This window comes from Bombina bombina, chromosome 1 (genome assembly GCF_027579735.1).
Source record: "Bombina bombina isolate aBomBom1 chromosome 1, aBomBom1.pri, whole genome shotgun sequence".
NCBI lineage: Eukaryota > Metazoa > Chordata > Amphibia > Anura > Bombinatoridae > Bombina > Bombina bombina.
This window is the reverse complement of record NC_069499.1, coordinates 1,493,263,512-1,493,291,456: the sequence shown is the minus strand read 5'-3', so window position 1 is coordinate 1,493,291,456 and position 27,945 is coordinate 1,493,263,512. Positions and strand designations below refer to the sequence as shown.

Sequence of the window (27,945 nt, the reverse complement as noted above, 5' to 3'; positions counted from 1 at the left end):
ATCCCCATTCCACTGTTTGAGCATGCATACTTGCAGTGGTCTGAGATGCCAGCGAGCAAACGGAACTATGTCCATTGCCGCTACCATAAGTCCGATTACCTCCATACACTGAGCCACTGACGGCCGAGGAATGGAATGAAGAGCTCGGCAGGTGGTTAAAATCTTTGATTTCCTGACCTCCGTCAGAAATATTTTCATGTCCACCGAATCTATCAGAGTTCCCAGGAATGGAACTCTTGTGAGAGGAATAAGAGAACTCTTTTCCACGTTCACCTTCCACCCATGAGATCTTAGAAAGGCCTACACTAAGTCCGTGTGAGACTTGGCAAGTTGGAAAGTCGACGCTTGAATTAAGATGTCGTCTAGATAAGGCGCCACTGCTGTGCCCCTCGGCCATAGGACCGCCAGAAGGGACCCTAGAACCTTTGTGAAGATTCTTGGCGCCGTGGCCAACCCGAAGGGAAGAGCCACAAACTGGTAATGCCTGTCCAGAAAGGCAAACTTGAGGAACTGGTGATGATCTTTGTGGATAGGAATGTATAGATACGCACCCTTTAGATCCACGGTAGTCATATATTGACCCTCCTGGATCATTGGTAAAATAGTCCGAATGGTCTCCATCTTGAAGGATGGAACTCTTAGGAATTGGTTTAGGATCTTGAGATCTAGAATTGGTCTGAAGGTTCCCTCTTTTTTGGGAACCACAAACAGATTGGAGTAGAAACCTTGCCCCTGTTCTGTTTTCGGAACTGGGCAGATCACTCCCATGGTAAAAAGGTCTTCTACACAACGTAAGAATGCCTCTCTTTTTGTCTGGTTTACAGACAATTGAGAAAGATGGAACCTCCCCCATGGAGGAGAATCTTTGAAATCTAGGAGACACCCCTGGGTTACAATTTCTACGGCCCAGGAGTCCTGAAGTCTCTTGCCCAGGCCTGAGCAAAGAGAGAAAGTCTGCCCCCTACTTGATCCGGTCCCAGATCAGGGGCTACCCATTCATGCTGTCTTAGTGGCAGCAGCAGGCCTTTTGGCCTGTTTACCCTTGTTCCAAGCCTGGTTAGGACTCCAGGTTGGCTTGGATTGAGCAAAGTTCCCCTCTTGCTTTGCAGCAGGGGAAGAGGAAGCGGGACCACCCTTGAATTTTCGAAAGGAACGAAAATTATTTTGTTTGGTCCCTGTCTTATTTGACTTATCTTGAGGGACGCCATGACCCTTCCCTCCAGTGATGTCTGAAATGATCTCTTTCAGTGCAGGCCCTAATAGGGTCTTACCTTTGAAAGGGATGGTCAAAAGCTTAGATTTAGATGACACATCAGCTGACCAGGACTTAAGCCATAACGCTCTTTGCGCTAAAATGGCAAAACCTGAATTCTTTGCCGCTAACTTAGCAAGATGGAAAGCGGCGTCTGTAATAAAAGAATTAGCCAACTTAAGGGCCTTAATTCTGTCCAAAATATTAGTGGGGTATCCATCTGAAGAGCCTCTTCTAGAGCCTCAAACCAAAAAGCAGCTGCAGTGGTTACCGGAACCATGCACGCTATAGGTTGAAGAAGAAACCCCTGATGAACAAAAAAAAATTTTAGGAGACCCTCTAACTTTTTATGCAAGGATCAATGAAAGCACAACTGTCTTCAATAGGTATAGTTGTACGCTTAGCCAGAGTAGAAATAGCTCCCTCCACCTTAGGGACCGTCTGCCATGAGTCCTTTATGGTGTCAGAAATGGGGAACATTTTCTTAAAAATAGGAGGGGGAGCGAACGGAATACCTGGTCTATCCCACTCCTTAGTAACAATGTCCAAAATCCTCTTAGGGTCCGGAAAAACATCAGTGTAAACAGGAACCTCTAAATATTTGTCCATTTTACACAATTTCTCTGGAACGACAATAGGATCACAATCATCCAGAGTAGCTAAAACCTCCCTGAGCAATAAACGGAGGTGCTCTAGCTTCAATTTAAATGCCGTCATATCTGAATCTGTCTGAGGGAACATCTTTCCTGAATCAGAAATCTCTCCCTCAGACAGCAAATTACTCATCCCTACCTCAGAACATTGTGAGGGAATATCGGATACGGCTACTAAAGCGTCAGAAGGCTCAGCATTTGTACTTGACCCAGAGCTACTGCGCTTCCCTTGCAACCCTGGCAGTTTAGATAAAACCTCTGAGGGTAGTATTCATAACTGAAGCCATATCTTGCAAGGTGAAAGAATTAGACGCATTAGAAGTACTTGGCATCGCTTGTGCGGGCGTAACTAATTGTGACACTTGGGGAGAACTAGATGGCAAAACCTGATTTACTTCTGTCTGAGAATCATTTAATGCCAAATTGTTATAAGTCAAAATATGCTGTTTGGAATTTATAGAAATATCAGTACAATTGGGACACATTCTTAGAGGGGGTTCCACAATGGCTTCTAAACAAATTGAACAATGAGTTTCCTCAGTGTCAGACATGTTTAACAGGCTAGTAATGAAGCAAGCAAGCTTGGAAAACACTTTATTTAATAAAAAAAACACAATTTGCAAAAACGGTACTGTACCTTTAAGAGGAAAAAAAAGGCATACACAAACTGCAAAACAGGTTAAAATTGCTTCAAAAATTCCGAAATTTTAACAGTGTACCCACTAAGCCTTAGAAGGATTGCACCACAAGTAAATAAGCAATAGACCCCCAAAAGAAAAAAGCCCAGATTGATAAGTGTCTAAAACCGGTTAAAACCCCCTAAAGCACCTTGCCACAGCTCTGCTGTGGCCCTACCTGCCCTTAGGAAGCGATAATATGGGGTTTAAAGCTTCAATTAGTCCCTCAGAAGACTCTCAGGACTCTGATAACACTAGGATTACTGCTTACCCTTCCCCTAATGGGGATACTGTCAGCCTTTCTGAGTTAACACAGTCTCTGCAGAAAATATGACTGAACATACCTCATTGCTGTATAGCAAGAAACCGTTCCTCACTCTGAAGTTTTCCTGTACTCCTCAGCTCATGTGGAAACAGCAGTGGACCTTAGTTACAAATGCTAAGATCATCATCCTCCAGGCAGAAATCTTCATCTATGTGCTGCCTGAGAATAAATAGTACAACACCGGTACCATTTAAAAATAACAAACATTTGATTGAAGATGAAATAAAACTAACAGTTTAACACCTCTTCTCTTTACTCTTCTTGCTTAGAGCCAGCAAAGAGAATGACTGGGGGGTGGAGTTAAGGGGGGAGCTATATAGACAGCTCTGCTGTGGTGCTCTCTTTGCTACTTAACGTCAGGAAGGACAATATTCCACAAGTTAGGATGAATCCGTGGACTCTTGCAAAAGAAATATAAGCATAACACAGTCAACGGTAGCCTCCTCTACTGAAGCCGGAGGTGCCGCTGCTGTAAATGAGGAACATATCAGCTAAAGGAGCGAGAGTGTAGATGCTCCATTATAAAGGTCCACAAAAATAAATAAAAGCTTCAACCCCCTGTGTCATTTTTAACTGTAAACAAATATGAGGGCAGTTGAGTTGTGCCAGAGGGAAACACCCAATAATGAGTGAACCGGAGCCTGTTTAAGTTGATGCCAGCAGATCAAAGCTGCTCAAATAACCGATATCCCAAACCTAGGTAATAACTAAGGTTTCCAGACTCACCTAAGAGGGCAATGGAGGTGCCAGTTGGTCACCCTTCAAAGTCCTCTCTCTGATGACAATAACAGTTATACTTGCCAAGGGAAGGGTTTAAATAAGCTATATAGATATATAAAACGGACTTAACCTCCAGAATCTTCTGCTGTGGAGCAGACACAAGACTTTCCAGTCTGTCAGCCTCAATTAACCGCTGGCAGGGACATGGAGAGAAAAGAAAAAACCGTAACCAACCCTGGTTTTCTATATAGGGGTAACATAAATGTTAGAAGTAAAAGCAAAGACTATCTCGCCTCTGCTAACTGCTAAAAGACACCACTACTCTTACTAAAGAGATTGACGTGGACACAGCTAAACCCCAATCCTTGCTTGCAGGGATAAGTACCCATTAAAGTGATGGTAAACTCTCCCCTTTATCAAATCAGATCTAGAATGTAAGTGCTATTTTAGATGGGGTTTTATTCATCATGTGCAATGATGATGCGCTATAACTTAGTTATTAATATAGATATGAAATTCAAATACCCCACGTTACACCACCCACTTCAAAAGTCAATCTTCCTGTCAGCTAAATGATTGAATTACTCTCCAATCAATGCTCTAGCTACAACAAAAGTGCCATATGGGGAGTGCGCTGATTGGACAACAATTCAATCTGTTAGCTCACAGAAAATGTTACTTTTGAAGTGGGCGGAGGAGCATGCAGTATTTGAATTTCATATCTATATTAATAACTAAGTTATACTGCATCTTCATTACAGCTAATGAATTAAACTTCATCTAAAATAGCGCTTACATTCCAGATCTGATTTTATAAAGGGGAGAGTTTACCATCACTTTAAAAGGATTAAATTGTTCGGACACCGACGTCGCACATCCTCCATTGACAAAGGCAAAGAGAATGACTGGGGATTATGGGTAAGGGAAGTTACACTTAACAGCTTTGCTGGGGTGCTCTTCGTCTCCTCCTGCTTGCCATGAGTTGAATATCCCACTAGTAATTGGAATGAGGTTGTGGACTCTCCATGCCATAGGAAAGAAATATTTTCCATAAGACGGCTTACGCCAAGGTGAAAATACTAACACAGTAAGCACCTAGATATTGAGACCGCATATATTCCACTAGCTCTAAAAAGTATTGTGGAGTATCAATTTTGATACATTCCACCCTCAATTTAAAAAAAGATTAAGTAATGATTGACCCACATGGTATATTTTAAGGGGAAAAATTCACGACATAATAGGAAATATCGATGCACCTAATGACTCTCAAAGGGTCTTTAACTAAAATAAGCAAGTTACATTATGGAATAGAAATAGGAAGTGTATTTAGTTATTGATAGGGTAGATAGGTCAGGTGGGGGTTAGCCAATCTGGGGGAGATTTGCCTCTTAAAATCCATTATGATTTTTTTAATAGATCAAATTTAATCGATAGCTGGAGAACATTAGATAGGGATGAGAGAGATTATACATACTTCTCCTCAACACATGGATCCTATTCACGTTATCAATTATATTTTTGTAAGACAAATTATGCACCCGGTTCTTTCTAAAAGCTGCATTATTAGCACTTCCTAGCAGATGATGCAATAGTCTGCACAACTCTTTAAGGCATTATTAATACAAATCATGCACCCTAAAGCCGACTTTATTATGAGACCCATTATTTATGGGATAAACTTTCCCATTTTATTGCAGTGAACGAGAACACTACTCTATTGTATGAATCAGGTGCTCTGAAAGCTTTCGCCAGGGGGATTCTTAAAAAAAAAACCACGGAAAAATGAATAAATATAGAATTAGACCAGCTCTCTACTGAAAATAAAATTTGTCCTCCAGCTACCTTAAACAACTTAATGCTAAAAAGTCTGAATTAGACTCCCTATTCAATAAATAAGTTTATAAATCTCTTAAAATACTTGATGGCCATTACTTTATATTTGCAAATAAATCAGCCAAGAGGTTAGCCAATAAACTTAAAGGAGTTATAAGAGTATTCACTCTACCACAAATACAGAAACTAGATGGTCAAATATCTAACAACCCCATGAGATGGCCAAAACATTTGCACAATTTAATAAAAATATATATACAGTATATATATTTAATTGATTCCAAAACATTCCAGGAACTACATGCCTATATCCCTGATGAATCAAGGCCTTAAATTATTCACAAAAATTCTAGCAGATCGAATTACTGCAAAAAATACACACACCCAGACCAAGTGGGTTTTATAAAGAGCAGAAAGGCTCTTGAAAATATCCAACGTACTATAGAATTGATCAATCATAGTAGATCTGGAGGAGAGCTGGTTTTAGATGGATTTATGAAAAGCTCTTGTTTTCTACCAGAAATGTTAATGGAAGAAACGTGGTCAGTTATCTCTGGTCTATGAATTCAGAGAGGACAAAAAGACGAGGATGTTTTGGACTGATAGAAAGAACTCTGTGAGAAACCAGAGTGTGAAGCGGCATTTTTATAATATGAAACCATGACATTGTATATACTACTAAAAACACAAAGATATATACACACACATACAAGATCTATATACATTTTAAAGGAGAAAATATATTACAATTATTTACTTACTTGGAGATTTTGTTCCACTACAACTATTAAAGAAACAAGGCTTGTGTGCATTTACACCCTGCTGATCCACTTGGTGAGACTGTGTAGCTTCTTTAAGCTGAGCAAGAATCTGTCTTCCACTACGTTGACAGGAGGCATTAACTTCAAATACCTAAAAGAAAAACAGGAAATTAAAAACACCTGTAAACCAAAAATGTTGGTAAACAATACACAAAAAAAGAACACACCTTAAAACCTAGTTCAAGGGCGCAGGCATAAACAGCTGCAGTCTTTCCCACTCCAGAAGGGCCAGTGATGAGAACTGTGTTGCATAAGGACTCTTCCTCACTATCAGAGCTGTCATCAAGAAAGTCACCATGGTCCCCAGACTCTAATATGTAACCAAAAAGAAAGAAAAAAGTAAATTTATGTTTACCTGATAAATTAATTTCTTCTATGGTACGACGAGTCCACGGATTCATCCTTTACTTGTGGGATATTATCCTCCTGCTAACAGGAAGTGGCAAAGAGCACCACAGCAGAGCTATCTATATAGCTCCTCCCTTAGCTCCAACCCCCCACTCATTCAACGGAATGTACAGGAAGAAAGGAAAAACTAAAAGGTGCAGAGGTGACTGAAGTTTAAAATAAAAAAAAAAACAGAATTTATGCTTACCTGATAAATCTCTCTCTCTTGTGGTGTATCCAGTCCACGGGTTCATCCTTTACTTGTGAGATATTCTCCTTCCCAACAGGAAGTGGCAAAGAGAGCACACAGCAGAGCTGTCCATATAGCTGCCCCTCTAGCTCCACCCCCCAGTCATTCGACCGAAGGTTAGGAAGAAAAAGGAGAAACCATAGGGTGCAGTGGTGACTGTAGTTTAAACCAAAAATTTACCTGACTAATAGCCAGGGTTGGCCGTGGACTGGATACACCACAAGAGAAAGAAATTTATCAGGTAAGCATAAATTCTGTTTTCTCTTGTAAGGTGTATCCAGTCCACGGGTTCATCCTTTACTTATGGGATACCAATACCAAAGCTTTAGGACACGGATGAAGGGAGGGAACAAGACAGGTACCTTAAACGGAAGGCACCACTGCTTGTAAAACCTTTCTCCCAAAATAGCCTCCGAAGAAGCAAAAGTATCGAATTTGTAAAATTTGTAAAAGGTATGCAGCGAAGACCAAGTCGCTGCCTTACAAACCTGTTCCACAGAAGCCTCATTTTTAAAAGCCCATGTGGAAGCCACTGCTCTGGTAGAATGAGCAGCAATTGTTTCGGGAGGCTGCTGACCAGCAGTCTCATAGGCCAAACAGATGATGCTTTTCAGCCAAAAGGAAAGAGGTAGCAGTCTCCTTCTGACCTCTCCTCTTACCAGAATAGATAACAAACAATGAAGTTGTTTGTCTGAAATCCTTAGTTGCTTGTAAACAGAACTTTAAAGCACGAACCACATCAAGATTGTGTAACAGACGTTCCTTCTTCGAAGGAGGATTAGGACACAGAGAAGGAACAATTTCCTGGTTAATATTCTTATTAGACACAACCTTAGGAAGAAAACCGGGTTTGGTACGCAAAACTACCTTATCTGCATGGAAAACCAAGTATGGTGAATCACACTGTAAAGCAGATAACTCAAACTCTTGAGCAGAAGCGATAGCTACCAAAAACAAAACTTACCAAGATAAAAGCTTAATATCTATGGAATGTAAAGGTTCAAACGGAACCCCTTGCAGAACTGAAAGAACTAAATTCAGACTCCATGGCGGAGTCACAGTCTATAAACAGGCTTGATTCTGACTAAAGCCTGACTAAACGCTTGAACGTCTGGTACCTCTGCCAGACGTTTGTGTAAAAGAATAGACAAAGCAGATATCTGTCCTTTTAAGGAACTAGCTGACAATCCTTTCTCCAATCCATCTTGGAGAAAGGACAATATCCTGGGAATCCTAATCTTACTCCATGAGTAACCCTTGGATTCGCACCAACAAAGATATTTTTCGCCAAATCTTATGGTAGATTTTCCTGGTGACAGGCTTTCTAGCCTGAATCAGGGTATCAATAACCGACTCAGAGAAACCACGCTTTGATAGAATTAGGCATTCAATCTCCAAGCAGTCAGACGCAGAGAAATTAGATTTGGATGTTTGAAAGGACCTTGTATTAGAAGGTCCTGTCTTATTGGCAGTGTCCAAGGTGGAACGGATGACATGTCCACTAGGTCTGCATACCAGGTCCTGCATGGCCACGCAGGCGCTATTAGAATCACTGACGCCCTCTCCTGTTTGATTCTGGCAACCAGACGAGGAAGGAGAGGAAACGGTGGAAAAATATAAGACACAGATTGAAGGACCAAGGCGCTGCTAGAGCATCTATCAGCACCGCCTGGGGATCCCGGGACCTAGACCCGTAAAGAGGGACGCCATCAGATCCAACTCTGGAGTGCCCCATAGCTGAGACAGCTGGGCAAATACCTCCGGGTGGAGTTCCCACTCCGCCGGGTGAAAAGTCTGACGACTTAGAAAATCCGCCTCCCAGTTGTCTACTCCTGGGATGTGAATTGCTGAGAGATGGCAAGAGTGGTCCTCCGCCCACCTGATTATTTTGGTTACTTCCATCAACGCTAGGGAACTCCTTGTTCCCCCTTGATGATTGACGTAAGCTACAGTCGTGATGTTGTCCGACTGAAATCTGATGAATTTGGCCGCAGCTAGCTGAGGCCATGCCTGAAGCGCGTTGAATATCGCCCTCAGTTCCAGAATGTTTATCAGGAGAAGAGCTTCTTCCCGAGACCATAAGCCCTGAGCTTTCAGGGAGTCCCAGACTGCACCCCAGCCCAACAGACTGGCGTTGGTCGTTACGATGATCCACTCAGGCCTGCGGAAACACATTCCCTGAGACAGGTGATCCTGAGACAACCACCAGAGAAGAGAATCTCTGGTCCCCTGGTCCAACTGTATTTGAGGAGACAAATCTGCATAATCCCCATTCCCCTGTTTGAGCATGCATAGTTGCAGTGGTCTGAGGTGTATCCGAGCAAAAGGGACTATGTCCATTGCCGCTACCATTAGTCCGATTGTCTCCATGCACTGAGCTACAGATGGCCAAGGAATGGAATGAAGAGCTCGGCAAGTGGTTAAGAGTTTTAACTTTCTGACCTCCGTCAGAAATATTTTCATTTCTACCGAGTCTAATAGAGTTCCTAGGAAGGAAACTCTTGTGAGGGGGGAGAGAGAACTCTTTTTGATGTTCACCGTCCACCCGTGAGACCTCAGAAAGGCCAATACAATTTCCGTGTGAGACTTGGCTCTTTGGAAAGTCGACGCCTGAATTAAGATGTCGTCTAGATAAGGCGCCACTGCAATGCCCCGCGGTCTTAGAACCGCCAGGAGGGACCCTAGCACCTTTGTGAAAATTCTGGGAGCAGTGGCCAACCCGAAAGGAAGAGCCACAAACTGATAATGCTTTTCAAGAAAGGCGAACCTGAGAAACTGGTGATGATCTTTGTGGATAGGAATGTGCAGATACGCATCCTTTAGATCCACGGTAGTCATATATTGACCCTCCTGGATCATTGGTAAGATTGTCCGAATGGTCTCCATCTTGAATGATAGGACTCTGAGGAATTTGTTTAGAATTTTGAGATCCAGGATTGGTCTGAACGTTCCTTCTTTTTTTGGGAACCACAAACAGGTTTGAGTAAAAACCCAGCCCTTGTTCCGCAATTGGAACTGGGTGGATCACTCCCATAGTATGTAGGTCTTCTAGACAGCGTAAGAACGCCTCTTTCTATGTCTGGTCTGTAGACAGACGAGAAATGTGGAACCTTCCCCTTGGAAGGGAGTCCTTGAATTCTAGAAGATATCCCTGGGATACAATCTCTAAGGCCCAGGGATTGTGTACATCTCTTGCCCAGGCGTGAGCAAAGAGAGAGAGTCTGCCCCCTACTAGATCCGGTCCCGGATCTGGGGCTACCCCATCATGCTGTCTTGGAGGCAGCTGCAGGCTTCTTGGCCTGTTTACCCTTGTTCCAGCCCTGGTAAGGTTTCCAGGCTGACCTGGGTTGTGAAGCGTTACCCTCTTGCTTTGTAGCAGGGGAGGATGAAGCGGGACCGCTCCTGAAATTCCGAAAGGAACTAAAATTATTTTGTTTGTTCTTTGTCTTAAAGGACTTGTCCTGGGGGAGAGCATGGCCTTTTCCCCCAGTGATTTCTGAAATAATCTCTTTCAATCCAGGCCCGAAAAGAGTCTTTCCTTTGAAAGGGATGTTCAAGAGTTTGGATTTTGACGACACAGGCCGACCAGGACTTTAGCCATAGCTCCCTGCGCGCTAAAATGGCGAAACCTGGATTCTTTGCCGCTAACTTAGCTTGTTGGAAAGCGGCATCTGTGATAAAAGAATTAGCCAGCTTAAGAGCCTTAATTCTGTCCATAATGTCCTCAAATGAGGTCTCCGTCTGGAGCGCATCTTCCAGCGCCTAAACCAGAAAGTAGCTGCAGTAGTTACAGGAACAATGCACGCAATAGGTTGGAGAAGAAAACCTTGTTGAACAAAAATTTTCTTAAGTGAACCCTCTAATTTTTTATCCATAGGGTTTTTAAAAGCACAACTGTCTTCAATTGGTATGGTTGTGCGTTTAGCAAGTGAAGAAACAGCCCTCTCCACCTTAGGGACCGTCTGCCACGAGTCCCGCATGGGGTCCGATATGGGGAACATTTTCTTAAAAACAGGAGGGGGAACAAAGGGAATACCTGGTCTATCCCACTCCCTGGTAACGATATCCGCAATCCTCTTAGGGACCGGAAACACATCAGTGTAAACAGGAACTTCTAGGTACTTGTCCATTTTACACAATTTCTCTGGAACCACCATAGGGTCGCAGTCATCCAGAGTAACTAATACCTCCCTGAGCAATAAGCGGAGGTGTTCTAGTTTAAAATTAAAAGCCAACTGAATCTGTCTGAGAAGCAACCTTTCCTGAATCGGAAATTTCTCCCTCAGACAGCAAATCCCTCGCCCCCACTTCAGAGCGTTGTGAGGGTATATCGGATACGGCTACTAAAGCGCCAGAATGCTCAGAATCTGTTCTTAAAACAGAGCTATCACGCTTTGCAGGTAACACGGGCAGTTTAGATAAAAACACAGAGGGTATTATTCATAACTGCCGCCAAATCTTGCAAGGTAAAAGAGTTAGACGCACTAGAGGCGCTAGGCGTCGCTTGAGCGGGTGTAACTGGTTGTGACACTTGGGGAGAGGTTGACGGGCTAACCTTGTTACCTTCTGTCTGAGAATCATCTTGGGCCACATTTTTAAGTGCAACAATATGTTCTTTAAAGTGTATAGACATATCAGTACAAGTGGGACACATTCTAAACACATTGAACAAGGATTTTCCTTGGTGTCAGACATGTTTAACAGACTAGTAGTAACACAAACAGGCGTGGAAAACACTTTAATCAAATAAAAACACACTTTGAAAAAAAAAAAAACGTTACTGTGCCTTTAAGACATAAAAAAGGCACACAATTTTGCAAAACAGTGAAAAATGCAGCAAACTTTTCGAAATTTTCACAGTATGTACCTAAAGCATTAGCAAGATTGCACCACTAGCAAAAAAAAATCGATTTACCTCTTAATGCCCAAACCGGATCAACAGTAAGCCAACAAACCGGTTAAAAAACCTACAGCCCCTTGCCACAGCTCTGCTGTGGCCCTACCTGCCCTTAGGAACCTGATTTGTGGGGGGAAAGCTTCTTATAGGCCCTCAAACTGCAGCAGGACCCTCCATGTTAAACAGCCTGAACTTCTAGTCAATATAACTGCGCATCTGAGGCGTGAAATTAGGCCCCTCCCACCTTAAACCGGTGCTGTGAGGCCTAAAGAAACACTTCTAAGTGTTTTAATAATAGCCATGTGGGTAACAACCCCTGAAAGAAACCAAAAGGAACCTTCAAAGTGTCTCAAAAAACAATTATTTTTTTAAAAAAAAACGTTTGCTATAAAATAGTGTCAACCAGCATAAACAAGCCGTCATGTAAGCTTGCAATTCCTTACTGAGTCTCTGAACACAGCTTACCCTTCCTTCATGGGGATATTATCAGTCTTTTCCAGCATTAACACAGTATTTCTCTTGTAGTGTATCCAGTCCACGGATCATCCATTACTTGTGGGATATTCTCCTTCCCAACAGGAAGTTGCAAGAGGATCACCCACAGCAGAGCTGCTATATAGCTCCTCCCCTCACTGCCATATCCAGTCATTCGACTGAAACAAGCCGAGAAAGGAGAAACCATAGGGTGCAGTGGTGACTGTAGTTTAATTAAAATTTAGACCTGCCTGAAAAGGACAGGGCGGGCCGTGGACTGGATACACTACAAGAGAAATAAATTTATCAGGTAAGCATAAATTATGTTTTCTCTTGTTAAGTGTATCCAGTCCACGGATCATCCATTACTTGTGGGATACCAATACCAAAGCTAAAGTACACGGATGATGGGAGGGACAAGGCAGGAACTTAAACGGAAGGAACCACTGCCTGTAGAACCTTTCTACCAAAAACAGCCTCCGAAGAAGCAAAAGTATAAAATTTGTAAAATTTGGAAAAAGTATGAAGGGAAGACCAAGTTGCAGCCTTGCAAATCTGTTCAACAGAGGCCGCATTTTTAAAGGCCCAGGTGGAAGCCACAGCTCTAGTAGAATGAGCTGTAATCCTTTCAGGAGGCTGCTGTCCAGCAGTCTCATAGGCTAAATTGATTATACTCCGAAGCCAAAAAGAAAGAGAGGTTGCCGAGGCCTTCTGACCTCTCCTCTGTCCAGAGTAAACAACAAACAGGTTAGATGTTTGGCGAAAATCTTTAGTAACCTGTAAGTAAAACTTCAAGGCACGGACTACGTCTAGATTATGCAAAAGACGTTCCTTCTTTGAAGAAGGATTAGGACATAATGATGGAACAACAATCTCTTGATTGATATTCTTGTTAGAAACCACCTTAGGTAAAAACCCAGGTTTTGTATGCAGAACAACTTTATCTGAATGAAAGATCAGATAAGGAGAATCACAATGTAAGGCAGATAACTCAGAGACTCTTCGAGCCGAGGAAATAGCCATCAGAAAAAGAACTTTCCATGAAAGAAGTTTGATATCAATAGAATGAAGGGGTTCAAACGGAACCCCTTGAAGAACTTTAAGAACCAAGTTTAAGCTCCATGGAGGAGCAACAGGTTTAAACACAGGCTTAATTCTAACTAAAGCCTGACAAAATGCCTGAACGTCTGGAACTTCTGCCAGACGCTTGTGTAAAAGAATAGACAGAGCAGAAATCTGTCCCTTTAAAGAACTAGCTGATAATCCTTTGTCCAAACCCTCTTGGAGGAAGGACAATATCCTAGGAATCCTAACCCTACTCCATGAGTAATTCTTGGATTCAAATCAATGAAGATATTTACGCCATATCTTGTGGTAAATTTTCCTGGTGACAGGCTTTCGTGCCTGTATTAAGGTATCAATTACTGACTCGGAGAAGCCACGCTTTGATAGGATCAAGCGTTCAATCTCCATGCAGTCAGTCTCAGAGAAAGTAGATTCGGGTTAATTGAAAGGACCTTTTATTAGAAGGTCTTGTCTCAGAGGCAGTGTCCATGGTGGAAAGGATGACATGTCCACTAGGTCTGCATACCAGGTCCTGCGTGGCCACGCAGGCGCTATCAATATCACCGATGCTCTTTCCTGTTTGATTTTGGCAATCAGACGAGGGAGCAGAGGAAACGGTGGAAACACATAAGCCAGATTGAAGAACCAAGGCGCTGCTAGAGCATCTATCAGTGCCGCTTCTGGGTCCCTGGACCTGGATCCGTAAAAAGAAAGCTTGGCGTTCTGGCGAGACACCATGAGATCCAATTCTGGTTTGCCCCAACGGAGAACCAATTGAGCAAACACCTCCGAATGGAGTTCCCATTCCCCGGATGAAAAGTCTGACGACTTCGAAAATCCGCCTCCCAGTTCTCTACACCTGGGATATGGATCACTGACAGGTGGCAAGAATGAGTCTCTGCCCAGCGAATTATCTTAGAGACTTCTGACATCGCTAGGGAACTCCTGGTTCCCCCTTGATGGTTGATGTAAGCCACAGTCGTGATGTTGTCCGACTGAAATCTGATGAACCTCAGTGTTGCTAGCTGAGGCCAAGCAGAAGAGCATTGAATATTGCTCTTAACTCCAGAATATTTATTGAGAGGAGTTTCTCCTCCTGAGTCCATGAACCCTGAGCCTTCAGGGAGTTCCAGACTGCACCCCAACCTAGAAGGCTGGCATCTGTTGTTACAATTGTCCAATCTGGTCTGCGAAAGGTCATACCCTTGGACAGATGGGCCCGAGATAACCACCAGAGAAGAGAATCTCTGGTTTCCTGATCCAGATTTAGTAGAGGGGACAAATCTGTGTAATCCCAATTCCACTGACTGAGCATGCATAATTGCAGCGGTCTGAGATGCAGGCGCGCGAATGGCACTATGTCCATCGCCGCTACCATTAAGCCGATTACTTCCATGCACTGAGCCACTGACGGGCGTGGAATGGAATGAAGGACACGGCAAGCATTTAGAAGTTTTGATAACCTGGACTCCGTCAGGTAAATTTTCATTTCTACAGAATCTATTAGAGTCCCTAGGAAGGAAACCCTCGTGAGAGGAGATAGAGAACTCTTTTCTTCGTTCACTTTCCACCCATGCGACCTCAGGAATGCCAGAACTATCTCTGTATGAGATTTGGCAATTTGAAAGCTTGACGCCTGTATCAGGATATCGTCCAGGTAAGGAGGCACCGCTATGCCTCGCGGTCTTAGGACCGCCAGAAGTGAGCCCACAACCTTTGTAAAAATTCTTGGGCTGTAGCCAACCCGAATGGAAGAGCTACAAATTGGTAATGCCTGTCTAGAAAGGCAAACCTCAGGAACTGATGATGATTCTTGTGAATCGGAATGTGAAGGTAGGCATCCTTTAAGTCCACTGTGGTCATGTACTGACCCTCTTGGATCATGGGTAAAATGGTTCGAATAGTTTCCATCTTGAATGACGGAACTCTGAGGAATTTGTTTAGGATCTTTAAATCCAAAATTGGTCTGAAGGTTCCCTCTTTTTTGGGAACCACAAACAGATTTGAATAAAACCCCTGTCCTTGTTCCGTCAGCGGAACTGGATGGATCACTCCCATTACAAGGAGATCTTGTACTCAGCTTAGGAATGCCTCTTTCTTTATCTGGTTTGCAGATAATCTTGAAAGGTGAAATCTCCCTTGTGGAGGAGAAGCTTTGAAGTCCAGAAGATATCCCTGAGATATGATCTCCAACGCCCAGGGATCCTGAACATCTCTTGCCCACGCCTGGGCGAAGAGAGAGAGTCTGCCCCCTACTAGATCCGATGTCGGATAGGGGGCCGCTCCTTCATGCTGTCTTAGAGGCAGCAGCAGGCTTTCTGGCCTGCCTGCCCTTGTTCCAGGACTGGTTAGGTTTCCAGGCCTGCTTGGATTGAGCAAAAGTTCCCTCTTGTTTTGAAGCAGAGGAAGTTGATGCTGCACCTGCCTTGAAATTTCGAAAGGCACGAAAATTAGACTGTTTGGCCTTTGATTTGGCCCTGTCCTGAGGAAGGGTATGACCCTTACCTCCAGTAATGTCAGCAATAATTTCTTTCAAACCAGGCCCGAATAAGGTCTGCCCCTTGAAAGGAATGTTGAGTAATTTAGACTTTGAAGTCACATCAGCTGACCAGGATTTGAGCCCTACGCGCCTGGATGGCGAATCCGGAATTCATAGCCGTTAGTTTAGTCAAATGAACAATGGAATCAGAAACAAATGAGTTAGCTAGCTTAAGAGTTCTAAGCTTGTCAACAATTTCAGTCAATGGAGCTGTATGGATGGCCTCTTCCAGGGCCTCAAACCAGAATGCCGCCGCAGCAGTGACAGGCGCAATGCATGCAAGGGGCTGTAAAATAAAACCTTGTTGAATAAACATTTTCTTAAGGTAACCCTCTAATTTTTTTATCCATTGGATCTGAAAAAGCACAACTGTCCTCAACCGGGATAGTGGTACGCTTTGCTAAAGTAGAAACTGCTCCCTCCACCTTAGGGACAGTCTGCCATAAGTCCCGTGTAGTGGCATCTATTGGAAACATTTTTCTAAATATAGGAGGTGGGGAAAAGGGCACACCGGGCCTATCCCACTCCTTACTAATAATTTCTATAAGCCTTTTAGGTATTGGAAAAACATCAGTACTCACCGGCACTGCATAGTATTTATCCAGCCTACACAATTCCTCTGGCACTGCAATTGTGTCACAGTCATTCAGAGCAGCTAATACCTCCCCAAGCAATACAAGGAGGTTCTCAAGCTTAAATTTAAAATTAGAAATCTCTGAATCAGGTCTCCCCGATTCAGAGACGTCACCCACAGACTGAAGCTCTCCGTCCTCAGGTTCTGCATATTGTGACGCAGTATCAGACATGGCTCTTACAGCATCTACGCGCTCTGTATCTCGTCTAACCCCAGAGCTATCGCGCTTGCCTCTCAATTCAGGCAATCTGGATAATACCTCTGACAGGGTATTATTCATGATTGCAGCCATGTCCTGCAAAGTAATTGCTATGGGCGTCCCTGATGTACTTGGCGCTATATTAGTGTGCGTCCCTTGAGCGGGAGGCGAAGGGTCCGACACGTGGGGAGAGTTAATCGGCATAACTTCCCCCTCGACAGACCCCTCTGGTGACAATTCTTTTATAGATAAAGACTGATCTTTACTGTTTAAGGTGAAATCAATACATTTAATACACATACTCCTATGGGGCTCCACCATGGCTTTTAAACATAATGAACAAGTATCCTCTGTTTCAGACATGTTTGTACAGACTAGCAATGAGACTAGCAAGCTTGGAAAACACTTTAAAGCAAGTTAACAAGCAATATAAAAAAATGTCACTGCCTTTAAGAGAAACAAATTTTGACAAAATTTCAAACAGTGAAAAAGGCAGTTAAACTAACAAAATTTTTACAGTGTATGTAACAAGTCAGCAGAGCATTGCACCCACTTGCAAATGGATGATTAACCCCTTAATAACAAAAACAGAATAATAAATGACAAAAACGTTTTTTAAACACAGTCACAACAACTGCCACAGTCTACTGTGATTGTTACCCTCCTCAAACACGACTTTGAAGCCTTTTGAGCCCTTCAGAAATGTCCTGGATCATGCAGGAAGAAGCTAAATGTCTCTGTCAGTATTTTTAGCTGCACAGAAAAGCACTAAAATAGGGCCTTCCCACTCATATTGCAACAGTGGAAAGCCTCAGGAACTGTTTCTAGGCAAAAATCAAACCAGCCATGTGGAAAAAAAACTAGGCCCCAATAAGTTTTGTCACCAAACATATATAAAAACGATTAAACATGCCAGCAAACATTTTATATTACACTTTTATAAGAGTATGTATCTCTATTAATAAGCCTGATACCAGTCGCTATCACTGCATTTAAGGCTTTACTTACATTACTTCGGTATCAGCAGCATTTTCTAGCAAATTCCATCCCTAGAAAAATATTAACTGCACATACCTTATTGCAGGAAAACCTGCACGCCATTCCCTCTCTGAAGTTACCTCACTCCTCAGAATATGTGAGAACAGCAATGGATCTTAGTTACTTCTGCTAAGATCATAGAAATCGCAGGCAGATTCTTCTTCTAATGCTGCCTGAGATGAAACAGTACACTCCGGTACCATTTAAAAATAACAAACTTTTGATTGAAGTTAAAAATCTAACTATAATACACCACTCTCCTCTTACTACGTCCATCTTTGTTGAGAGTTGCAAGAGAATGACTGGATATGGCAGTGAGGGGAGGAGCTATATAGCAGCTCTGCTGTGGGTGATCCTCTTCCAACTTCCTGTTGGGAAGGAGAATATCCCACAAGTAATGGATGATCCGTGGACTAGATACACTTAACAAGAGAAATGACTGAACATAACTTATTGCAGCCTATCCTGCAAACCGTTCCCCCCCAACTGAAGTTTTCTTGCACTCCTCGGTCCTTTGTGGGAACAGCAGTGGATTTTAGTTACAACATGCTAAAATCATCTTCCTCCCTGCAGAAATCTTCATCTCCTTTCTGCTAGAGAGTAAATAGTACACACCGGTACAATTTAAAATAACAAACTTTTGCTTGTAGAAAATAAAAACTACAATTCTAGCACCACATTCACTTTATCCTTCCGATTGCTTAGAGCCTGCAAAGAGAAGGACTGGGGGGTGGAGCTAGAGGGGGAGCTATATGGACAGTTCTGCTGTGTGCTCTCTTTGCCACTTCCTGTTGGGAAGGAGAATATCCCACAAGTAAAGGATGAACCTGTGGACTGGATACACCTTAAAAGAGAAATATAATCTGTCTTAAAATGACAGGACGGGCCATGGACTCGTCGTACCATAGAAGAAATTAATTTATCAGGTACGAGTCCACGGATTCATCCTTTACTTGTGGGATACAATACCAAAGCTACAGGACACGGATGAACGGGAGGGACAAGACAGATGGCTAAACAGAAGGCACCAATGCTTGAAAAACTTTTCTCCCAAAAAAAGCCTCCGAAGAAGCAAAAGTATCAAATTTGTAAAATTTGGAAACGTTATGAAAGGAAGACCAAGTCGCAGCCTTACAAATCTGTTCAACAGAAGCATCATTTTTAAAAGCCCATGTGGAAGCCACCGCTCTAGTAGAGTGAGCCGTAATTCTTTCAGGAGGCTGCAGTCCAGCAGTCTCGTATGCCAAACGGATGATGCTTTTTAGCCAAAAAGAAAGAGATAGCCGTAGCTTTTTGACCTCTAAGTTTTCCAGAATAGACAACAAACAAGGAAGATGTTTGACGGAAATCTTTGGTCGCTTGCAAGTAAAACTTCAAAGCACGAACCACGTCCAAGTTGTGCAACAGATGCTCCTTCTTAGAGGAAGGATTAGGACACAGAGAAGGAACAACAATTTTCAGAATAATATTCCTATTAGTAACAACCTTAGGAAGGAATCCAGGTTTGGTACGCAAAACCACCTTATCAGCATGGAAAACAAGATAAGGTGAGTCGCATGGCAATGCAGATAGTTCAGAAACCCTTTGAGCCGAAGAGATAGCAACTAAAAACAGAACTTTCCAAGATAGAAGCTTAATATCTATGGAATGCATAGGTTCAAACGGAACCCCTTGAAGAACTTTAAGAACTAAATTCAGACTCCAAGGCGGAGCAACAGGTTTAAACACAGGCTTGATTCTAACTAAAGCCTGACAGAACGACTGAACGTCTGGAACATCTGCCAGACGCTTGTGCAGTAAAATTGATAAAGCAGATATTTGTCCCTTTAGGGAACTAGCTGATAGCCCCTTCTCCAATCCTTCTTAGAGAAAGGACAAAATCCTAGGAATCCTGATCTTACTCCATGCCTTTGGATTCACACCAATAAATATATTTACGCCATATCTTATGATAAATTTTCCTAGTGACAGGCTTTCGAGCCTGAATCAAGGTATTTATGACCGACAAAGAATCCCCGCTTGGATAAAATCAAGCGTTCAATCTCCAGGCAGTAAGCCGCAGAGAAACTAGATTTGGATGCTGGAACGGACCCTGAATCAGAAGGTCCTGTCGCAGTGGAAGAGTCCATGGTGGAAGAGATGACATGTCCAGCAGGTCTGCATACCAAGTCCTCCGTGGCCACGCAGGCGCTATCAAAATCACGAAGCTCCCTCCTGTTTGATTCTGGTAATCAAACGAGGAAGGAGAGGAAATGGTGGAAACACATAAGCCAGGTTGAACAACCAGGGTACTGCTAGAGCATCTATCAGTACCGCTTGAGGATCCCTTGATCTGGACCCGTAACAAGGAAGTTTGGCGTTCTGACGAGACTCCATCAGATCCAATTCTGGTGTGCCCCATAGCTGAATAAATTGTGCAAACACCTCCAGATGGAGTTCCCACTCCCCCGGATGAAAAGTCTGACGACTTAGAAAATCCGCTTCCCAGTTCTCACCTCCTGGGATATAGATTGCTTATAGATGGCAAGAGTGAGTCTCTGCCCATTGAATTATTTTGGTAACCTCTATCATCCCTAGAGAACTCTTGGTTCCTCCCTGATGATTGATATATGCTACAGTCGTGATATTGTCCGACTGGAATCTTATGAATCTGGCCGAAGCCAGCTGAGGCCACGCCTGAAGCGCGTTGAATATCGCTCTCAGTTCTAGAATATTTATCGGGAGGAGAGCCTCTTCCTGAGTCCACAAACCCTGTGCTTTCAGGGAACTCCAGACTCCGTCGTCACTATGACCCACGCTGGCCTGCGGAAAAACATTCCCTGGGACAGATGATCCTGTGACAACCACCAAAGAAGAGAGTCTCTGGTCTCTTGATAAAGATTTATCTGAGGAGATAAATCTGCATAATCCCCATTCCACTGTTTGAGCATGCATAGTTGCAGTGGTCTGAGAGGCAAGCGAGCAAACAGAACTATGTCCCATGCCGCTACCATTAGTCCGATTACCTCCATACACTGAGCCACTGACGGCCGAGGAATGGAATGAAGAGCTCGGCAGGTGGTTAAAATCTTTGATTTGTCCACCAAATCTACCAGAGTTCCCAGGAATGGAACTCTTGTGAGAGGGATAAGTGAACTCTTTTTTACGTTCACCTTCCACCCGTGAGATATTAGAAAAGCCAACACGATGTCCGTGTGAGACTTGGCTAGTTGGTAAGTCGACTGCTATGCCCCGCGGCCTTAGAAACGCCAGAAGGGACCCTAGCACCTTTGTGAAAATTCTGGGAGCTGTGGCCAATCCGAAGGGAAGAGCCACAAACTGGTAATGCTTGTCCAGAAAGGCGAATCTGAGGAAATGGTGATGATCTTTGTGGATAAGGATGTGTAGATATGCATCCTTTAAGTCCACGGTGGTCATATATTGACCCTCCTGGATCATTGGTAAAATTGTCCGAATGGTCTCCATCTTGAAAGATTGGACTCTGAGGAATTTGTTTAGGATCTTGAGATCTAAAATTGGTCTGGAGGTTCCCTCTTTTTGGGGACCACAAACAGATTGGAGTAAAACCCCTGCCCCTGTTCTGTTTTCGGAACTGGGTGGATCACTCCCATGGTATATAGGTCTTCTACACAGCGTAAGAACGCCTCTCTTCTTGACTGGTTTACAGACAATTGAGAAAGATGGCATCTCCCCCTTGGAGGAGAATCTTTGAAATCTAGAAGATACCCCTGGGTTACGATTTCTAAAGCCCAGGAGTCCTGAACGTCTCTTGCCTAAGCCTGAGCAAAGAGAGAAAGTCTGCCCCCTACTAGATCCGGTCCCGGATCGGGGGCTACCCCATCATGATGTCTTGGTGGCAGCAGCGGGATTCTTGGCCTGTTTACCCTTGTTCCAAGTCTGGTTAGGTCTCCAGACTGACTTGGATTGAGCAAAATTCCCCTCTTGTTTTGCAGCAGGAGAAGAGGTAGAGGGACCACCGTTGAAGTTTCGAAAGGAACGAAAATTATTTTGTTTGGTCCTCATCTTATTTGTCTTATCCTGAGGAAGGGCATGATCTTTCCCTCCAGTGATGTCTGAAATGATCTCTTTCAGTTTAGGCCCGAATAGGGTCATACCTTTGAAAGGGATGGCTAAAAGCTTAGATTTTGATGACATCAGCAGACCAGGACTTAAGCCATAACACTCTACGTGCTAAAATGGCAAAACCTGAATTCTTTGCTGCTAATTTAGCCAGTTGAAAAGCGGCATCTGTAATGAAAGAATTAGCTAGCTTGAGAGCCCTAATTCTATCCATATCATCATCTAATGGGGTCTCAACCTGAAGAGCCTCCTCCAGAGCCTTGAACCAAAAAGCAGCTGCAGTAGTTACAGGAACAATGCACGCTATAGGTTGGAGAAGAAAAAACATAATTTATGTAAGAACTTACCTGATAAATTCATTTCTTTCATATTAACAAGAGTCCATGAGCTAGTGACGTATGGGATATACATTCCTACCAGGAGGGGCAAAGTTTCCCAAACCTTAAAATGCCTATAAATACACCCCTCACCACACCCACAAATCAGTTTAACGAATAGCCAAGAAGTGGGGTGATAAGAAAAAGTGCGAAGCATATAAAATAAGGAATTGGAATAATTGTGCTTTATACAAAAAAATCATAACCACCACAAAAAAGGGTGGGCCTCATGGACTCTTGTTAATATGAAAGAAATGAATTTATCAGGTAAGTTCTTACATAAATTATGTTTTCTTTCATGTAATTAACAAGAGTCCATGAGCTAGTGACGTATGGGATAATGACTACCCAAGATGTGGATCTTTCCACACAAGAGTCACTAGAGAGGGAGGGATAAAATAAAGACAGCCAATTCCTGCTGAAAATAATCCACACCCAAAATAAAGTTTAACAAAAAACATAAGCAGAAGATTCAAACTGAAACCGCTGCCTGAAGAACTTTTCTACCAAAAACTGCTTCAGAAGAAGAAAATACATCAAAATGGTAGAATTTAGTAAAAGTATGCAAAGAAGACCAAGTTGCTGCTTTGCAGATCTGGTCAACCGAAGCTTCATTCCTAAACGCCCAGGAAGTAGATACTGACCTAGTAGAATGAGCTGTAATTCTTTGAGGCGGAGTTTTACCCGACTCAACATAGGCAAGATGAATTAAAGATTTCAACCAAGATGCCAAAGAAATGGCAGAAGCTTTCTGGCCTTTCCTAGAACCGGAAAAGATAACAAATAGACTAGAAGTCTTACGGAAAGATTTCGTAGCTTCAACATAATATTTCAAAGCTCTAACAACATCCAAAGAATGCAATGATTTCTCCTTAGAATTCTTAGGATTAGGACATAATGAAGGAACCACAATTTCTCTACTAATGTTGTTGGAATTCACAACTTTAGGTAAAAATTCAAAAGAAGTTCGCAACACCGCCTTATCCTGATGAAAAATCAGAAAAGGAGACTCACACGAAAGAGCAGATAATTCAGAAACTCTTCTAGCAGAAGAGATGGCCAAAAGGAACAAAACTTTCCAAGAAAGTAATTTAATGTCCAATGAATGCATAGGTTCAAACGGAGGAGCTTGAAGAGCTCCCAGAACCAAATTCAAACTCCAAGGAGGAGAAATTGACTTAATGACAGGTTTTATACGAACCAAAGCTTGTACAAAACAATGAATATCAGGAAAAATAGCAATCTTTCTGTGAAAAAGAACAGAAAGAGCAGAGATTTGTCCTTTCAAAGAACTTGCGGACAAACCCTTATCCAAACCATCCTGAAGAAATTGTAAAATTCTCGGTATTCTAAAAGAATGCCAAGAAAAATGATGAAAAAGACACCATGAAATATAAGTCTTCCAGACTCTATAATATATCTCTCGAGATACAGATTTACGAGCCTGTAACATAGTATTAATCACGGAGTCAGAGAAACCTCTATGACCAAGAATCAAGCGTTCAATCTCCATACCTTTAAATTTAAGGATTTCAGATCCGGATGGAAAAAAGGACCTTGTGACAGAAGGTCTGGTCTTAACGGAAGAGTCCATGGCTGGCAAGATGCCATCCGGACAAGATCCGCATACCAAAACCTGTGAGGCCATGCCGGAGCTATTAGCAGAACAAACGAGCATTCCCTCAGAATCTTGGAGATTACTCTTGGAAGAAGAACTAGAGGCGGAAAGATATAGGCAGGATGATACTTCCAAGGAAGTGATAATGCATCCACTGCCTCCGCCTGAGGATCCCGGGATCTGGACAGATACCTGGGAAGTTTCTTGTTTAGATGAGAGGCCATCAGATCTATCTCTGGGAGCCCCCACAATTGAACAATCTGAAGAAATACCTCTGGGTGAAGAGACCATTCGCCCGGATGCAACGTTTGGCGACTGAGATAATCCGCTTCCCAATTGTCTACACCTGGGATATGAACCGCAGAGATTAGACAGGAGCTGGATTCCGCCCAAACCAAAATTCGAGATACTTCTTTCATAGCCAGAGGACTGTGAGTCCCTCCTTGATGATTGATGTAAGCCACAGTTGTGACATTGTCTGTCTGAAAACAAATGAACGATTCTCTCTTCAGAAGAGGCCAAAACTGAAGAGCTCTGAAAATTGCACGGAGTTCCAAAATATTGATCGGTAATCTCACCTCCTGAGATTCCCAAACTCCTTGTGCCGTCAGAGATCCCCACACAGCTCCCCAACCTGTGAGACTTGCATCTGTTGAAATTACAGTCCAGGTCGGAAGAACAAAAGAAGCCCCCTGAATTAAACGATGGTGATTTGTCCACCACGTTAGAGAGTGTCGAACAATCGGTTTTAAAGATATTAATTGAGATATCTTCGTGTAATCCCTGCACCATTGGTTCAGCATACAGAGCTGAAGAGGTCGCATGTGAAAACGAGCAAAGGGGATCGCGTCCGATGCAGCAGTCATAAGACCTAGAATTTCCATGCATAAGGCTACCGAAGGGAATGATTGTGACTGAAGGTTTCGACAAGCTGTAATCAATTTTAGACGTCTCTTGTCTGTTAAAGACAGAGTCATGGACACTGAATCTATCTGGAAACCCAGAAAGGTTACCCTTGTTTGAGGAATCAAAGAACTTTTTGGTAAATTGATCCTCCAACCATGATCTTGAAGAAACAACACAAGTCGATTCGTATGAGACTCTGCTAAATGTAAAGACGGAGCAAGTACCAAGATATCGTCCAAATAAGGAAATACCACAATACCCTGTTCTCTGATTACAGACAGAAGGGCACCGAGAATCTTTGTGAAAATTCTTGGAGCTGTAGCAAGGCCAAACGGTAGAGCCACAAATTGGTAATGCTTGTCTAGAAAAGAGAATCTCAGGAACTGATAATGATCTGGATGAATCGGAATATGCAGATATGCATCCTGTAAATCTATTGTGGACATATAATTCCCTTGCTGAACAAAAGGCAATATAGTCCTTACAGTTACCATCTTGAACGTTGGTATCCTTACATAACGATTCAATAATTTTAGATCCAGAACTGGTCTGAAGGAATTCTCCTTCTTTGGTACAATGAAGAGATTTGAATAAAACCCCATCCCCTGTTCCGGAACTGGAACTGACATAATTACTCCAGCCAACTCTAGATCTGAAACACAATTCAGAAATGCTTGAGCTTTCACTGGATTTACTGGGACATGGGAAAGAAAAAATCTCTTTGCAGGAGGTCTCATCTTGAAACCAATTCTGTACCCTTCTGAAACAATGTTCTGAATCCAAAGATTGTGAACAGATTTGATCCAAATTTCTTTGAAAAAACGTAACCTGCCCCCTACCAGCTGAACTGGAATGAGGGCCGAAGAATAATAATATCATGAGAATCACGATTTGTTACTTGTTGCGCTAGAGTTTCCAACCAAAAAGTTGAAGCTGCAGCAACATCAGCCAATGATATAGCAGGTCTAAGAAGATTACCTGAACATAGATAAGCTTTTCTTAGAAAAGATTCAATTTTTCTATCTAAAGGATCCTTAAACGAGGTACCATCTGACGTAGGAATGGTAGTACGTTTAGCAAGGGTAGAAATAGCCCCATCAACTTTAGGGATTTTGTCCCAAAATTCTAACCTGTCAGGCGGAACAGGATATAATTGCTTAAAACGTTTAGAAGGAGTAAATGAATTACCCAATTTATCCCATTCCTTAGCAATTACTGCAGAAATAGCATTAGGAACAGGAAAGACTTCTGGAATAACCGCAGGAGCTTTAAAAACCTTATCCAAACGTATAGAATTAGTATCAAGAGGACTAGAATCCTCTATTTCTAAAGCAATTAGTACTTCTTTAAGTAAAGAGCGAATAAATTCCATCTTAAATAAATATGAAGATTTATCAGCATCAATCTCTGAGACAGAATCCTCTGAACTAGAAGAGTCCAAAGAATCAGAATGATGGTGTTCATTTAAAAATTCATCTGTAGAGAGAGAAGATTTAAAAGACTTTTTACGTTTACTAGAAGGAGAAATAACAGACAAAGCCTTCTTTATGGATTCAGAAACAAAATCTCTTATGTTATCAGGAACATTCTGCACCTTAGATGTTGAGGGAACTGCAACAGGCAATGGTACATCACTAAAGGAAATATTATCTGCTTTAACAAGTTTGTCATGACAATTATTACAAACAACAGCTGGAGAAATAGCTACCAAAAGTTTACAGCAGATACACTTAGCTTTGGTAGATCCAGCAGGCAGTGGTTTTCCTGTAGTATCTTCTGGCTCAGATGCAACGTGAGACATCTTGCAATATGTAAGAGAAAAAACAACATATAAAGCAAAATAAATCAAATTCCTTATAAGACAGTTTCAGGAATGGGAAAAAAATGCCAAACATCAAGCTTCTAGCAACCAGAAGCAAATGAAAATGAGACTGAAATAATGTGGAGACAAAAGTGACGCCCATATTTTTTGGCGCCAAATAAGACGCCCACATTATTTGGCGCCTAAATGCTTTTGGCGCCAAAAATGACGCCACATCCGGAACGCCGACATTTTTGGCGCAAAATAACGTCAAAAAAATGACGCAACTTCCGGCGACACGTATGACGCCGGAAACGGAAATGAATTTTTGCGCCAAAAAAATCCGCGCCAAAAATGACGCAATAAAATGAAGCATTTTCAGCCCCCGCGAGCCTAACAGCCCACAGGGAAAAAAGTCAAATTTTTGAGGTAAGACAAAATATGATAATTTAAAGCATAATCCCAAATATGAAACTGACTGTCTGGAAATAAGGAAAGTTGAACATTCTGAGTCAAGGCAAATAAATGTTTGAATACATATATTTAGAACTTTATAAATAAAGTGCCCAACCATAGCTTAGAGTGTCACAGAAAATAAGACTTACTTACCCCAGGACACTCATCTACATGTTTGTAGAAAGCCAAACCAGTACTGAAACGAGAATCAGTAGAGGAAATGGTAAATATAAGAGTATATCGTCGATCTGAAAAGGGAGGTAAGAGATGAATCTCTACGACCGATAACAGAGAACCTTATGAAATAGACCCCGTAGAAGGAGATCACTGCATTCAATAGGCAATACTCTCCTCACATCCCTCTGACATTCACTGCACGCTGAGAGGAAAACCGGGCTCCAACTTGCTGCGGAGCGCATATCAACGTAGAATCTAGCACAAACTTACTTCACCACCTCCCTTGGAGGCAAAGTTTGTAAAACTGATTTGTGGGTGTGGTGAGGGGTGTATTTATAGGCATTTTAAGGTTTGGGAAACTTTGCCCCTCCTGGTAGGAATGTATATCCCATACGTCACTAGCTCATGGACTCTTGTTAATTACATGAAAGAAACATAATTTATGTTTACCTGATAAATGTATTTCTCTTGTGGTGTATCCAGTCCACGGATTATCCATTACTTGTGGGATATTCTCCTTCCCAACAGGAAGCTGCAAGAGGACACCCACAGCAGAGCTGTCTATATAGCTCCTCCCCTAACTGCCACCTCCAGTCATTCGACCGAAGACAAGCAAGAGAAAGGAGAAACTATAGGGTGCAGTGGTGACTGTAGTTTAAAATAAAATATATCTGCCTTAAAATGACAGGGCGGGCCGTGGACTGGATACACCACAAGAGATATACATTTATCAGGTAAGCATAAATTATGTTTTCTCTTGTAA

The 27,945-nt window shown here is 42.5% G+C and overlaps 1 protein-coding gene across 1 annotated transcript in view; it reads right to left on the bottom strand.

Annotated features, from left to right (window-relative positions):
• The window catches only part of ATAD5 (ATPase family AAA domain containing 5), a 507,256-nt gene that overhangs the window by 348,343 nt on the left and 130,968 nt on the right, over window positions 1-27,945 (bottom strand). The window contains exons 13-14 of the mRNA XM_053721398.1: window positions 6,452-6,594; window positions 6,225-6,375 (exon numbers count right to left, since the gene is read on the bottom strand). Coding sequence (XP_053577373.1) covers window positions 6,225-6,375; window positions 6,452-6,594 — 294 coding nt within the window. The remainder of the gene's footprint in view (window positions 1-6,224; window positions 6,376-6,451; window positions 6,595-27,945) is intronic.